Genomic DNA, 15,181 nt, shown 5'->3' with positions numbered 1-15,181 from the left:
CCTGATACCAAAAGCTTCATTACAGGTATCAGTGGAAACACTAGCCGATACCGTTTTCACTGACAGCACAAAAATACCTAAAAACAAGTTTAATTCCAGTAAATGTAAAAAATTGTAATCACCTTATTTTCAAACGCAGATGTAAGTGATGTGAAGCATTTCACTTTTTTTGTGGGCAACTTCAATTTCAGTAGCAAGCCGGTGTTGTGGGAGCATCAACACAACATGATTAAAACCCTTACGGTAAATATTTACTACACCTGCCATGTATAACCCAGAGGGAGGATGAAATGAAGAAGTGGCCTGATATATAATATGCAGATATATTCAATTATTTTGCCTATATATTCAATCATTTTAAAATAGCCTTTTATTGTGGCCAGCCTAAGGCACACCTGTGCAAAAATCATGCTGTCTAATCAGCATCTTGATATGCCAAATCTGTGACGTGGATGGATTATCTCAGCAAAGGAGAAGTGCTCACTAACACAGATTTAGACAGATTTGTGAACCATATTTAAAAGGGGTGTGACGAGACACTTAATCCACGAGACGAAACACGAGATTGGGTTCAAGAGAACGAGACGAGACGATATTTTTACACTTTTTAAGAAACTGAAATCACATTATTTTTAAATGTTTTAACTAATCAAGGACTGGCCCTAACAATTCTTTTGCTATCTGATAATGAAGTAATTTGTTATTTTGGGGTAATAACTTCATACGTCATCAAGGTTTATTTCAGATCATTAACTGAGCATTTCATTCGCAAGTCGTGAGCATAGTACAACAATTTGCGATTAACTAAATAATTAGTAAACTTTATAATTGTTAATAGTCTCTAATAAGACAGTGATTAAGTAAATGCAGTTTAAAAATGCGACCTCCGAAGGATGCAGTCTTTTATTTGAGAAACGGCCACCACCTCCACAAGAAATCTTGCGAGACACATGTAATCTCGCGAAACACATTTAATCTCGCGAGATGAGGTCGCAAAAGATCTCTTCACACCCCTAATATTTGAGAGAAATGGGCCTGTTGTGTACATAAAAAAGTCTTAGATCTTTGAGTTCAGCTCATGACAATTGGGGTGTGTGTGTGTGTGTGTGTGTGTGTGTGTGTGTGTGTGTGTGTGTGTGTGTGTGTGTGTGTGTGTGTGTGTGTGTGTGTGTAAACCCTGGAAAAATGTACTTTTTAAAAAAGCCTTATAATAGCCATGACTTCACTTACTTAATGAGAGTAGTTTGCGTTAACCCTGAAAAAGTCATGGAAATTTCATTGGTTAATAATAACCTCTGCTCTTTTGTCAGCTTGATGTTGCTTCTGTTTGTTGTTAACTTGCCTGTAAACCATAGCAGTGATCACATTAGTCCAAATTTAATTGGTCTTATTTTAATGGTCTAATTTTTCTGGTTTTACCTTACCTTGTATCTATAGATATCTATATTTCTTATTGACTTTCCAAGTAAGTTTCCATTATATATGCGTCACTGTTTCCATAATGAACTATATTTTGTTTTTAACCATGACCAGATAATGTGTTAAAAATGACAATAGTTGACTTGGCCTTTAAATGATTCATTTGTGAATCTGTCTGAATTTTAATGTTTTTATTCTTATCCACTTATAACAAACAATTAATATTTGGGAAAAATCATAGAAATTAACTGTTGATTTGATTTAATATTTAATGCAAGACTCTGTGCACTTATTTTTTTTTTTTGTAGTGAGCTTTATTTATATGAAAAGTATGCTTCTGTTTTTGATCTAGAAAGCCTGTTGTTGCAAAACGTAGGATTTGTTTGGTTTCAAAATAGGCATCATGCTTTTATTGGAGAAACTGAAAGTGCTTTGTTTTTTAAAGGGACATGCCAACATGTGTTCATTACGTTTTTTTTTCCATATTTGATTCAGTGTCCTTCTGGTGAGCTCTTCTACAACCAACTGAACTGTGACATTAGTCTGATCTCAGGGGACTCAGTCCATGACCATAATCAGAACTGTGTGTGTGTCTGACTTTCAAGGGGGAAATGCCACAGTCCAAGAATAAACATTCCTACCCTTCGACTCAAATCGACCAATCGCGGCCTGTGGCACACCATCCCTGAATGAAACCCATTGGCTTGTTTGAATTTTCTGTTTAGGTTGATTGTGGCAGGAGCAGATGAGATTGATGGGTGGGTTGATGAGGGAGGTTGTTGGAATGTCAGGGAGGAGAGAAGACAACAGTGACGCATGAGTGTACCATGGTAGTCTGATGATACAGATATACGATCTTTGAGAATGTACATGTTGTGGCCTTTAACTTGCTAGACCTCTGTATTTAGCTTCACATTTGTTCTAGTGTATTTTTGTATGCGTTTATCAAGATGAATATAAAATCGTTAGTGTTTCGTTTCGTCTTGTGTGATTTCTAAAAACTGATTGGAAAGAGCTACAAACAATTATAGCCGCAGGTCAAGTGCCTCACAGACACACAACACGTCCCTTGTAAAGCTCCAATCTATTAGTATATGATAAAGAAAGTTATTTATTACAGATGATTCATAAACCAAACCCAAACGGGTCATTTTGCAAAAGGTAAACTTGACATTCATATTTTAATGTAGCTCAATTGGTAGAGCCTTGCGTTAGGAAGCACCCACATTGCACTTTTTTTTAGGTATAGCCTAATTTTTGGGGGGAAAGTGTTGGCCAAATGCTTGCAAGAAGTTGTTTTATATTTGTGTGTGAGTAAATCGCTCTGATACAGAAATATCCTATGCTATGTAGATATCTAAATATATTCAGTTACACAAATTGCTAAAACCAGTAAGTACACGTTTCTCTTTTTTCAAAGCTGAGTGTTACGTACAAGAAAACCAAACGGATGAATTAGGTGACAGCCATCGTAACTTCTGCAATAAGTCATTGAGCAAATAGAAGTCATCTCATCACTTACAATCACAGGAAATGCTTAATGGATGATACTGTGTCATGTGTCAACAGGACCTTGTGACTTGTCCAACAAGAATGTGTTAAGCAAGTGTTGTTAGTAAGTCAAGCTAAATTATAAAACAAAAATTAAGGCTCACAGACATCTGTATTTGTTGTTTAAAAAGTAACTACTTAACATTTACAAAAAAGCGTAATGGAAATGAATTAGGTAATTCAGAAATATCCTCATATGTGCACCTTGCGTCCAGATAAATGTGTATTTAAAGGTGCTTGTGTTATATTTATCCTAGTAGTTGTGTCTTGTCTAAAACTGGGGTTGTCGGGTAAACATCTTTGCGTGTCTATAATTAATTTATCTTATCATAACTTGTTTGCCCGCTCTATTGTGTTTCCGAACGCTCTTCAAACAGGAAGTGATGTTGATTTCCTGATTATTTATTTGCTTCGTCTCAGATTATCTGTTGATGGGAGGCAATTACAGATCAAATCTTAGACATTCAAATCTACTTGCAGACACATCAGGGTTGTGAAGGTGCTTTATTGGTTTGTAGGACATCAGACTTTCATTTTCTTTGTATTGTTACTCCACCATGACAGTATTTGACCTGAAAGTAACCATATACACAGACAGTATATGCCAAGTCTTGCCCGCACCCTTTGTTACACTAAATTGTGCCCTTGATTTCAGAAAGTAAAGCATAATATTCAGTTTGCATAGCTGTGAACGTCTGAATACTCACACCGTGCATTTCAGGCTATAGGATGCATTTTACCCTAATTAGTGGCCTACCTTGACAGCATTGATGGGCATTATGGGATTGTTCTGACTGTAAAACGTGTCTGATGTCCAAACATGCACCATCAGGCTGCTTGCTGCTTGCCCGCAAGAAAAGGAGAACATGAAACTGAGACCAAAACCAAATTGAGTAATAAACTCAAAAGGAATATCCGCAAATAGTGTGTGTGTGTGTGTGTGTGTGTGTGTGTGTGTGTGTGTGTGTGTGTGTGTGTGTGTGTGTGTGTGTGTGTGTGTGTGTGTGTGTGTGTTGACATTGCTGTGTACATTCACATAAGAATGGCACCTCCTAGTGGTGCTCCTTCATACATGATGAAAGTTCACAAATGTTGTAAAATATGGAAAAAGTTACTGGGGACTGAATGTTTGAGACTGTGTGTGTGTGTGTACAGCAATGTGAAGTTATTTAAGTGTAACCTGGTGTGTTTGTGTTTTGCAGGATCTGCAGGTTGTGTATTCATACCTCCATGGAATGGAAGCATTGTCCAATCTGAGAGAGCACCAGCTCAGGTATACCACGTGTGTGTGTGTGTGTGTGTGTGTGTGTGTGTGTGTGTGTGTGTGTGTGTGTGTGTGTGTGTGTGTGTGTGTGTGTGCGCGCATACGAACATAAGTGTGTGTGTGTTATTAAAAAAAATTTCCTGATGAAATTGAAAGTTATGGCATGCAGCACAACATGTGACTTTGCAGAGGCTTCTAAGATTTTCACAGCAGTCAAGGCTTTGAACCGGTTCACGGAACGAAACCGAAAACCAGAAATTTTTGATGTTTTGCAAGGAACAGAAACGAAACCAGAAAATTAAATATATAATATAATTAAATATATAATTAAATATATATATATATATATATATATATATTTGATATATGAACTTAAAAAATATATGTTCCGGAACAGAATAATTTATTTAAAATAATGGTAACCGGTTAATATACCGTTGATTTTTTTCGTTCTTTGACAAGATTTCTGTCTAATATGACTCTGTGAAGTTCACTTACAGTTGTAAGGTAAATACTGTAGCCTACCAGGTATCTCAAGATGTTTTTTTTAATACTATTAATTGGTGTAACACTACAGATCATGACCCATGGTTCGGCTCGCATGTGATTCGCGGATTAATACGCAAACTTAAATAGGGTACATGTTTAACATTTAAGTGATCCTAAACAATTTAACCACAAAAAGGCGCTAAAGTGAGTAATTTTCTGTACGCACAGACGCACATGCGGTTGAATGTGTCCGGTCCAACTCCAATCAAACGTGATTATCCCTATGCCCTTCAAAGATCAGAACTCTTGATGTATAAACTCGAGAAAGAGTCGTGCTACGTCTCATACTGTAGTAAAATACATTTGCCGAATAAAGCACTGAAAAACACGTAATTTTTACTTTATGTGAAGCGACTGTTTATGCTGCATCTTCTTTCCAAAGCGCCATTTGGAATTTGTCCTCCATCTGTGTTTGTATGCGCGTGTTTAAGTGCACTCAACAAATGAAGGCATGTCAGAATTACAGTTATGCCGCTTACATAATGTAGCCTTTTATAATGTTTGATGACAAGATAGAGACTTAAGAGTTATGTAGACTTATAATTTAAGTTTAATGTCCTAATGTTCAGCCTACTTATTTGTGTGTCCCACAGCTGACATGGAACGTTATCAACCAGTTCGGTAACTTTATTTATTGTTTGTTCTAACCGGTATAGGAATGTCAATTTTAGGATTGAACCGAACACCAAAAACGTTAAAATACTGTTTCTGTTCGGAATGAACCAAATGGGAAAAAATCTGGTTCAAAGCCCTGACAGCAATATTGCAACACCATTCAACAAGCCTCTTTTATGTTAGCCAGCTAGATTACTTTGCTAAAGTTACAAGTTTAAACCAACAGCCTTCACAACAACAGTGCAAACATACTTAACCACAGATAAGCAAATGTTTACAAGGTGTAACAAATGTATATCTAATGTGTATGTTGTTGACAATGTAGCACTGGCCCAACACGGCACATGACATCCTGTCAACTGACCTCAAAACTGTCTCATACTGCCCCAAGGCCATCCTGTGTGCGTGTGCGTGCGTGTATGTGTGCGCATGTTTTAATGACTGGTACATGTACTTTATGCTCTGTCCATCTAACTTGCAGGTTAATGTGTGAGACGGTTCGATATGAACAGCATGAAGCCAATGAAGTGTTATACTAGTGAGTATTAAAACAACACACACACAAAACACGCTCACAAAGGCTGTGAATTTATCTCTATCTAGGTCAGTTTATATGAGGTTTATATCAAAGTCACAGAATGACTTTTCCCACATCTGCTCGCTCTCTGTATCTCCGATACGCTCAAACCGACATCTGTCTCGTGCTCAGTTCATATAAATCTGCACACTCCATCTACAGATAAGGATTAAGCGTCTAAAGGCTTTTTAATATAGATACACACACTGCCTGTTGAAACTCAATGTTCAGTACAAAACCTGCTGTTTGCTCGGGTTAGAACTACCGTAAATAAGTTTAAGTGGTGTTTAAGGTGAACAGGAACGGGTTAACAGCATTGACATCAATTGTGGCACAGTGTCGATTAACCACAGAAAATAGTTTCGAATTGTCATGAGCATGCAAAGGGCCTATAAATGTTTAAACACATTTTACAAAATTAGAATAGAAAATACAAACCACATGTTTCTTTTAAACATTCACAATTCAATTTTTTTTCTCATTCCTCTTTTTTTACAGTCATAATGCCACAAGTGTTGATGATGTTGACAAAAATTGCAAACTCATGCTTGATCGTCATAACCTTGTGCATTCCCTGTGATTCGTTTGATGTTTTTGTCCGTTCTTCATTCAGCTGCTTCATCCCCTCCCAATATTTGGAGTAAATCTACAGTAAAATTTCCGCAGTAACCAGGCGGTCAAACACTGTTTTCCAAAACACACAAAGTCAGCCATGTGCTTATTTTCAAATGTGTCGTGCAAAATATATTGGCTCATACTATTTCCTCAGCTTAGCTTGACCAATTACTCTCAGTCTTAAATGGTGCACCCATGACGTCCACGGTGTGTTCACTGATGCATATTGTACACAAAAATGACTCAAACTGGCAAGGCATGGTCATGTTTTGGCACCAGGCTACTACAATAAACATCAGTGAGAAAGAGCTTGGAAAGATATTTAGCGTTAGTTTGATCTTCTAGTAAGTAAACAGTCGAATGGTCAACATGCAATTTTAGACAGACATAACTTCTTTCTGTAATGTCCTTTGTTCATTTTGGATAACTCACTCCTACACGTCACATTCAAACAAAACCAACTGGTCATTTTGCATGTTGGTCAGACTGTCATTTCCATCAAAGTGCCCACTTTGATGACAAAACTTAATGCTAATAGTCTAATGTCTGGCTACACTAGCAACACAAATGTGCCTCTCTTTTCTTGAAATTGCTGAATTGATGCAGTCGCCCACATGGTATGATTCATTTCGAAATGGGTTTCCTTTTCCCTACTACATTAAGTCTGTTAGCTCCACCCGGAGCGTCATCATAACCATGTCTGGGATATTTTGTATGTATGTGTAATGTTGTAAAATTTGTCTGTGTGTCTGCTGCAGTCCTGATGACATTGGGACCTGCTGGTACATCTTGCTGTCTGGTTCAGTCTTTATTAAGGAATCCATGTTTTTGCCACGCAGCAGGTATGTGTGTGTTTGTTTCCATAAAGTTTCCCTCATTGTTTCCATTCTTTGTCGTTCAATGTTTTGTGTAACGTGTGGTGTTATGTTCCAGTTTTGGTAAGCGTTCTGCGGGTAGTTTGCGTCGTGGTTGTGAGTGTATCGTCCTTGAAGCTTCAGAGATGATTGTGGTGAGTTACATTGGCATGTGCGCAAAAATCATTCTTTACAATTGGATGGGAAACACTCATCTATTTCGTTTCTGTCTCAGGTGGACTACATGGACGACAATGACGAGTATTTCCAAAGGCAAGCGTCTCATCGGCAGTCCAGGAGAAGGTTCAGAAAGATAAACCAGCGTGGAGAGCGACAGACTATAATCGATACAGTCGATCATTATCCAATGAGCAAACCTCCTCTGCCTCCAGGATACCATTCGGTCAGTACACATGCGCACACATAAAACTTTTGTTGATCATTTTGATGGCTTGATGTAAACTTGTAACTAACAAACCAGGAAAAAGCAGTAAATATTTAGCCTTCCGTTTAGATGGGGAGATTTTCACTCCTAATACCAGGAATCTTATTTCTGTGAAAGTCTATATGTGATATCACACTTTGTTAAAGGGATAGTTTGGCCAAAAATGATATTAAACCCATGATTTACTCACCCCCAAGCTGTCCGAGTTGCATATGTCCATAATTTTTCAGACAAACACATTTTCGAATATTTTAGAAAGTGTTTTAGATCTTTCAGTTGATTAAATGTAATGTTACGAGGTCCACCCATAGTCCACGACCTTCAAGTCAAAAAAAAGTGCGTCCATCCTTCACAAATTAAATCCAAACGGCTCCAGGATGATAAACAAAGGTCTTCTGAGGGTAATCCGCGCGGTGTTGTTGTAGAAATATCCATATTTAAAACTTTATTAACGAAAATATCCGAAAATGTGTTTGTCTGAAAAACAATGGACATATGCAACTCGGACAGCTTGGGGGTGAGTAAATCATGGGTTTAATATCATTTTTGGCCAAACTATCCCTTTAATACTTGTGAATCAAGCATTTTGTTTAAAAAAAAAAAACTAATCCTATCACAGCAAAGTGCTGTGGTTCACTAATGTGTATTAAATACCTTTTTAATTTGTTTTGCCTGCAGGAATGCTCAAAATCCCAGGTAACCTTCCCTTTTAATATTATCCAGTACTAATCTTCAAAGCTGCTGTGTGAAATTGTTTTTTTAAAGAGACCAACCGTATTTTAACATATCCCAGCTAAATATTTATTGACAACCTTAAGTGAGCCTTTAAGTAAGATTTTCAGGTTGTATTCCCAAGAGTTTCACATCACTGTTTAAGCAACCTTACATGGTAACTCTGGCTTAACATTGGTGTGTGTTTGAGGTGTGATTTCTTTTGAAAATTTGCAATTACACACAGCAGTTTTATCACACATGCATGTTCGGACACTGTTAGGCATTCATGAGCTCTGTTCCAAAACCTTGCACCCTGTCTAGGTGTTTGTGTCTTACAGGAAGAAGCAAACATGCATTGCGAGGTGCTCAATGAAATTTAATTGAAAATGAACTGTTACCCTGGCCTATATTTGCTATTTATTACAATTTGTATTTTGGGATTCTTCGTATTGTGCTGCTAGTGTAGCAGAATGGTATCAATTTCAGCAGTCTCTTCTTAAGCATTTAAATATTTTTCAAATCACTCATTAAATATAGGTTATATGCTTCCTATTAACAAAGTACATAACACGAAACCTCAGTAGGTTTTGGAAAAGAGCTACAGTCATGACTGCATTAACAAAGCAACCCTGGTAAAACCCATGCCTGCATTTCTTTCATTTCACTATCATTCTTTCTTTCTCCTTGGCATTCAGTTTCTCTTTCTGCATGTAATTGATCATTTTACTTAGATTTGTATTAGACCAGGTTATGATTTACAGCAGGGTGTGGACTTCCATCAGATATTTATGCCATACTGATTGTTCAGTAAGCTGTCAATCACTGCAGGGTCGACCCTGGTGACTGGTTTAGTAGGGCAGTGGGTGTCAACCATCCCCCAATCCCTATGCCTAAACAATACCAGCATCCTGTTTAATCCCATGATCTCATGTTGGTGTGTGTGAGAGAAAATGAGAGAGAGGGCAGGGTCTGATGAAAATTGTGTTTGCAGAAGCACTTTCCCTGCTGTTTGTTGAGGAGAGAAGGAGGGATGCTCTTACTTAGTGAGTGATTTAGAAATGAAATAAGCAAGATACAGAAGTGTGATGAATGATAGACACGAGGATACAGTTTTGACTGGCTTCAAACAGAAAGACAGGCAGGTAACATTTTAAGGGATCAATTTGGAAAGTGCACAGAGGATGGTCGGGCATTCAGTATTGAAGGCTATGAGACAGCTGGTCCTGTCTCACGGCTATGGAGTCTGGGGACATGGGACGAGGACTGTGAGTACCTCATACACAAACTGTTGTGCCACGGACAAACACATAAAGTCTATAGACAACATATATAATCGCTGTCTTGCACGCACAGGCTAAATACGAACCATAAACGAACAAACCTACATGGGCACACATGCATTTTTATGGAGAATGTTTGTTTAGCTATACATGTTACATTGTTTTCGTGAATGGACTATGTTTTGGGGATAATAGTTTGCAAGCAGAAAAACGTTTAGTTTGAATTAATTTTCTTTAGACAAAAAATGGTGTATTATGCTATAAACTGGTTAGGAAAATTGTTAGTTGAAGAAGGAAGGAAGCGAAATAACGTGTGTGTGTGTAGGTACAGGTTTTGATGTCCCGTTTTCTGAATTTTGTTTGTATGTTAATTTTTCAGATGTCTTTTGATATTATGTTTAAAGTTGTTATCTGCTATTTTGATGTTGCATATAAATTATATTTAGCCATTAAAGGGACACTCCACTTTAAAAAAAAAAAAATGCCCATTTTCCAGCTCCCCTAGAGTTAAACACTTGATTTTTATCGTTTTGGAATCCATTCAGCTGATCTCCCGGTCTGGCTACACCACTTTTAGCTTAACTTAGCATAATCCATTGAATCTGATTTGACCATTAGCATCACGTTAAAAAATAACCAAAGAGTTTTGATATTACCCAGTGACCGAAAATAGTCCCCTTCGTAACTTTCAATAGCAGGGGACTCATTTCGGGCACTGCGTAATATCATTGCGCCTCCTGCAGCCATGTTACGGCAGCAAAGTCCTTGATTATTACGCCAGAATGAGAGTATAGTTCCTAGCCATATCGGCCTAGAAAATCACAACTTTTTATTTTCCATCGGTCTTAGTACACAGAGTAACTACAGAAGAGTCAAGTTTTAAATAGGAAAAATATCGAAACTCCTTGGTCATTTTTTTCACGATGCTAATGGTCTAATCAGATTCAATGGATTATGCTAAGCTATGCTAAAAGTGAGCATATTTTCAAAAAAAGTGGAGTGTCCCTTTAAATGGATTTATTTAAAAGACCATACTGTTGAGTTAATAAATTGTGAGTGTAATCTTTAATGCACTACTTCGTTTTATTGTTGCATGAAGCCCAGCTAGGCCATTGTATTAACTAGGTTATCAGTATGACGCCATCAACTTTACTTTAGTATGCCTCTGGGTATTCTGTACAGTAGGAGGAAATTGATGTGTGTTTGTTCTAGCAGGTCTGATCATTATTGTGTCTCATTAAAGTCATCGGTGATTAACACGTGAATTTACTCAAACGTAATCTCCCTTTAATTACTTTTTCTGCTTGAATGTGTTGGGAAAAAATTAGAGCATGTTGTGACTGGGTGACAGACAAAAAATTCAATCTTTATTTTTCAACAGTTTACAATATCTTTACATTTGTAAATACCCTCAACCCCAAAAAACTAAACAAGAATCCATCATGTCATCCCGAATAACCATAATTATTTATATACAACCAGCAGAATTATAGTGGCTATATTGAATATAACAGTGTTCCTTTAGCTTTGTTGATGGAGCAATGCGTAAGCAGCACAAAATGTAATGGGTTCAATCCCAAGGCACACATATACTGATAAAAGGAAGGCTGTGTAATGCACTTTGGATTAAAGCATCTATCAAATACAAAAGCGTAAATGCATACACGACTGTTTGCTATATCACCCTGCCCTAGTATTTATCTGTATCATTTCTACCCTCTTAGAACGAATGTGTTAAAAACAACATGCTAAATGCGTTGTCCCAGAATACACACATCTCTGTGTTATTATTGGAACAACACATTTTGTGTTACTTTTAACACATTTTGACACAGGGGTGGTTTCCCGGACAGGGATTAGCTTAAGCCAGGACTAGGCCTTAGTTTAATTAGGAAATATAACTAGTGTTAACAAACATGTCTTACTAAAAACATTACTTGTGTGCATTTCGAGGCAAAACAAAGGGAATTGATGTATTTTAAGATATGTCAGTGCAAGTTGTTTTCAGTTTGGACAGCTGTCAAATTTATTTTATCCTTGTCTGGGAAACTGCCCCATAATGTGTTAAAAGCATAACACAAAAAATAACACATCTAATACACTAAGAAAGTGTGTGTGTGCGTGTGTATGTGTAAGCACATCCTCCTCTTTATTAAAAACAATGAACTACATAAAAGCACAAATTACCTGACAACTTGCTATTGTGTGTAGATGCCTATATGTGTATTTTATCCCTTCTTTGTTTGTTTGATTTTTATTTATGTGCACGTACATCTCTTGCAGCTTCCTGCAGATTTCTCAAAGCTTCACCCCTCCGACAGTTGCCACTCTCACATGACAACAAGCCAATCGCGTTCCAGCATCGCTAGCGATTCAGGAAGTAGCAGCCTTTCAGATATTTACCAGGTTATTAGAGACTCTGCATTTCCTTATTTCACATCCTTAAAACAAGCTCTTCTCACATACTACAACAGAAGCACATCCTGAAAGAGATTCATCATGAACATCTGGGGCACACACACACTTTTAAATCCTCCCCTGCGGAGGGGACCCTCCTCCTGTGGTCCATCTGTCACCTCTCTATAACCTATTCATGTCAATCCTCAAACATGCACACCTCTTGATCCATATATCAACTTTACACAAACATCTACTGCATACACAATCAGCTCTAAATCCAGGCTGCAAACACACACTGTAACAGTGATAGAGAAGCTGCTTTGAAACGGTAGCATAGCAAGATATGTGATACTTATAATTAAAAGTAAATAAACTGCAGTCAAGCTAACATTTCAAGAAAGTAATTACACAGCAGGTTACTAACAATGCATTGAAGGTTTTTTTAAGAGGATTATATCTTATCAGTGCTTTCAGATTATTTATTTTTCTATTTATTTATTACTAGTAAAGTAATTTGGGTGATGTCACTTAATTTAACCTAATTTTTCAATACTACTCTTAGGCAGATGCTTTTATCCAATTCACTGCTCGCTTTTTCCTACTTGAATTGTTTTATATATATATATTTTTTTTAGTCCGTGAATCACCATACATGGTATGCAACATAGAGAGCCCTTTGCCTCCACATTTTCTATCTGCATGATTGCTTTGTTGCTTACTTGTGAATGCGAGTCACCAAGGAACAAAATCCGCAGATATAAAGTCAGCTGCTTTTAAAAACTACAGAATGTCAGCTAAAAAAATTGCAAAGAGATGCAAGGCATTGCCATCTCACAGAGTTTTTATTTTTGCAGGCCACTGAGAGCGACTGTGGCGACATGGATCTGAGCGGACTCCCTGAAACGGCAGTGGACTCGGATGAAGACGATGATGATGAAGATGTGGGCAGGGGGACGGACCCTCTCATGAGTCGGGATATTGTGCGAGACTGTCTGGAGAAGGATCCTATGGATCGTACAGACGATGACATCGGTAAGAGACGCATTGCTGTTGACCATGCACTTGTTGTGGTCGATGATGATAGTGTCCGATGTTAATTTAGTTTTGCTTTTTGTTCTATTCTATTCATTTCATTTTAGTTAGTTTCATTAGGATTTTGTTTCTTTAGTTGAGTTTAATTTCAGTTTTAGTAATTATAATTTTGCAGGAGCAGTATTTAGCTCATTGGGCAATAACAGTAGTGTAGTGTGCTATAGATGCTACAGCAGATATTTTTATATAATTTTATTTTTTAACAATTGGTGTAGGGCTGGGCGGTATGACTGTAAAATGTCAGGCATAACAGATTTTTCTATTCCCTCTATAGAGACCTGAAAACCACACCCACCGGGGGGAAAACAATCCAACCGTCTCCATTGACTTTGTATTGCGAGAGGCTGCCTCCTTGTCATTTCTGGCATATAACAAAAACAGAATAATGCCTAAAAGCTGCTGTGTGACAATATGTACAGCTAACAAGCCAAAGAACCCAGAAATAAGTTTTTATAAGCTGTCGAGCCGTAAAACCCAACCTTTAAGGCGAAAAAGTGGATCAGTGACTACGTTTCCCTCTAGTGGATGCAGTTCTACTAAAGTTGCCTGTTTCCACTTTTTTGTCTTTAAACGCGCGTTTTTTGAGGTCGACAGCTTAAAAAAAATATAGTTCTGGGTTTTTTGGCTTCTTAGCTGTACACCTTGTCACACAGCAGCTTTTATGTATTATTCTGTTTTTAAGTTTAATCTGTAAATAAGCTGTCGACCCCAAAAACGAGCGTTTAAAGACACAAAAGTGGAAACAGGCAACTTTTCATAGTAATTATATTAGTAGAACTGCGTCCACTAGGGGGAAATGACAATCGTTTTGCTAGATAAGACCCTTTTACCTCGTTTGGGATCATTTAGAGTCCTTTGAAACTCTGTTGAAAAAAACTGTTACGTGTTGAGTTAAGTGTTAAATGTTGGTGTCTATTAAAGTCCATTAAAATTTGAAAAATCCTGCAATGTTTTCCTCAAAAAACATAATTTCTTCTCGACTGAACAAAGAAAGACATCAACATTTTGGATGACATGGTGGTGATCTAGATTTTTCTTCTAAGAAAATGGAATATTCCTTTAATGTTTTTTATCAATCATTGTCATCTTATGGTAATTTTAATAAACTAAAACTGAAACTGTCGTAAAAAATTAATTGTGCCTTTTTTGTTATGTTTACAGAGCAATTGCTGGAGTTTGTACAGCAGCTCCCGGCATTCGCCAGCCTGAGCGTTTCTGTTCGAAGGGAGCTCTGTGCCGTCATGGTGTTCGCGGTCGTGGAACGGGCCGGAACCGTGGTGCTGAATCATGGTGAAGAGGTAAGACTGGAACTATACAAGCACCTCTCCTTCTCATTGATATTCAGATGATAACAGGCAAGTGTGTGTTTTTGGTTTAGCTGGACTCTTGGTCAGTCATTCTGAATGGAGCTGTAGAGGTGATCCATCCAGATGGCCGCGGTGAAAGTGTGTGCATGGGTGGAAGTTTTGGTGTTTCACCCTCTATGGAGAAACAACTGATGACTGGAGTCATGAGGACCAAGTTGGACGACTGTCAGGTATGAGTGTGTTTTTGTTTGCTTATCATTACATATGACTTGCAGAACAAGGGAGATTCACTGCATTTGTTTTATAAAGTGTTACATTGCATGTTTTCTACATAAAATCATCCTATGTAATGCAAAGAACATTCTGTGGGAATACAACCTTGATATATTTAATATTGACTGAGTAATGCCATTACAAGGGTCACAAATTCCTAGACTAAAATAAAGCAAACTATAACAATTGATATGCTCTAAAATAAAGCAAACAGTTCACCCAAAAG

General features: G+C 37.5%; 1 protein-coding gene across 5 annotated transcripts in view; it reads left to right on the top strand.

Moving 5' to 3' along the window:
* Positions 1-15,181, top strand: part of rapgef2a (Rap guanine nucleotide exchange factor 2a) — a 43,512-nt gene that overhangs the window by 12,087 nt on the left and 16,244 nt on the right. For 4 of the 5 annotated variants that reach the window (XM_065254647.2, XM_065254644.2, XM_065254646.2 and 1 more), the window contains exons 2-11: positions 4,173-4,243; positions 5,880-5,936; positions 7,349-7,432; positions 7,524-7,599; positions 7,680-7,847; positions 8,568-8,585; positions 12,167-12,289; positions 13,138-13,315; positions 14,537-14,673; positions 14,754-14,912. In XM_065254647.2, the coding sequence (XP_065110719.1) occupies positions 4,173-4,243; positions 5,880-5,936; positions 7,349-7,432; positions 7,524-7,599; positions 7,680-7,847; positions 8,568-8,585; positions 12,167-12,289; positions 13,138-13,315; positions 14,537-14,673; positions 14,754-14,912 (1,071 nt within the window). The remainder of the gene's footprint in view (positions 1-4,172; positions 4,244-5,879; positions 5,937-7,348; positions 7,433-7,523; positions 7,600-7,679; positions 7,848-8,567; positions 8,586-12,166; positions 12,290-13,137; positions 13,316-14,536; positions 14,674-14,753; positions 14,913-15,181) is intronic. The other variant, XM_065254648.2, reaches the window with a different exon arrangement.

This window comes from Paramisgurnus dabryanus, chromosome 4 (genome assembly GCF_030506205.2).
Source record: "Paramisgurnus dabryanus chromosome 4, PD_genome_1.1, whole genome shotgun sequence".
In the NCBI taxonomy this organism is placed as follows: Eukaryota; Metazoa; Chordata; class Actinopteri; order Cypriniformes; family Cobitidae; genus Paramisgurnus; species Paramisgurnus dabryanus.
Note: the sequence above shows the minus strand (reverse complement) of the source record. Positions and strands in the feature narration are given on the sequence as shown.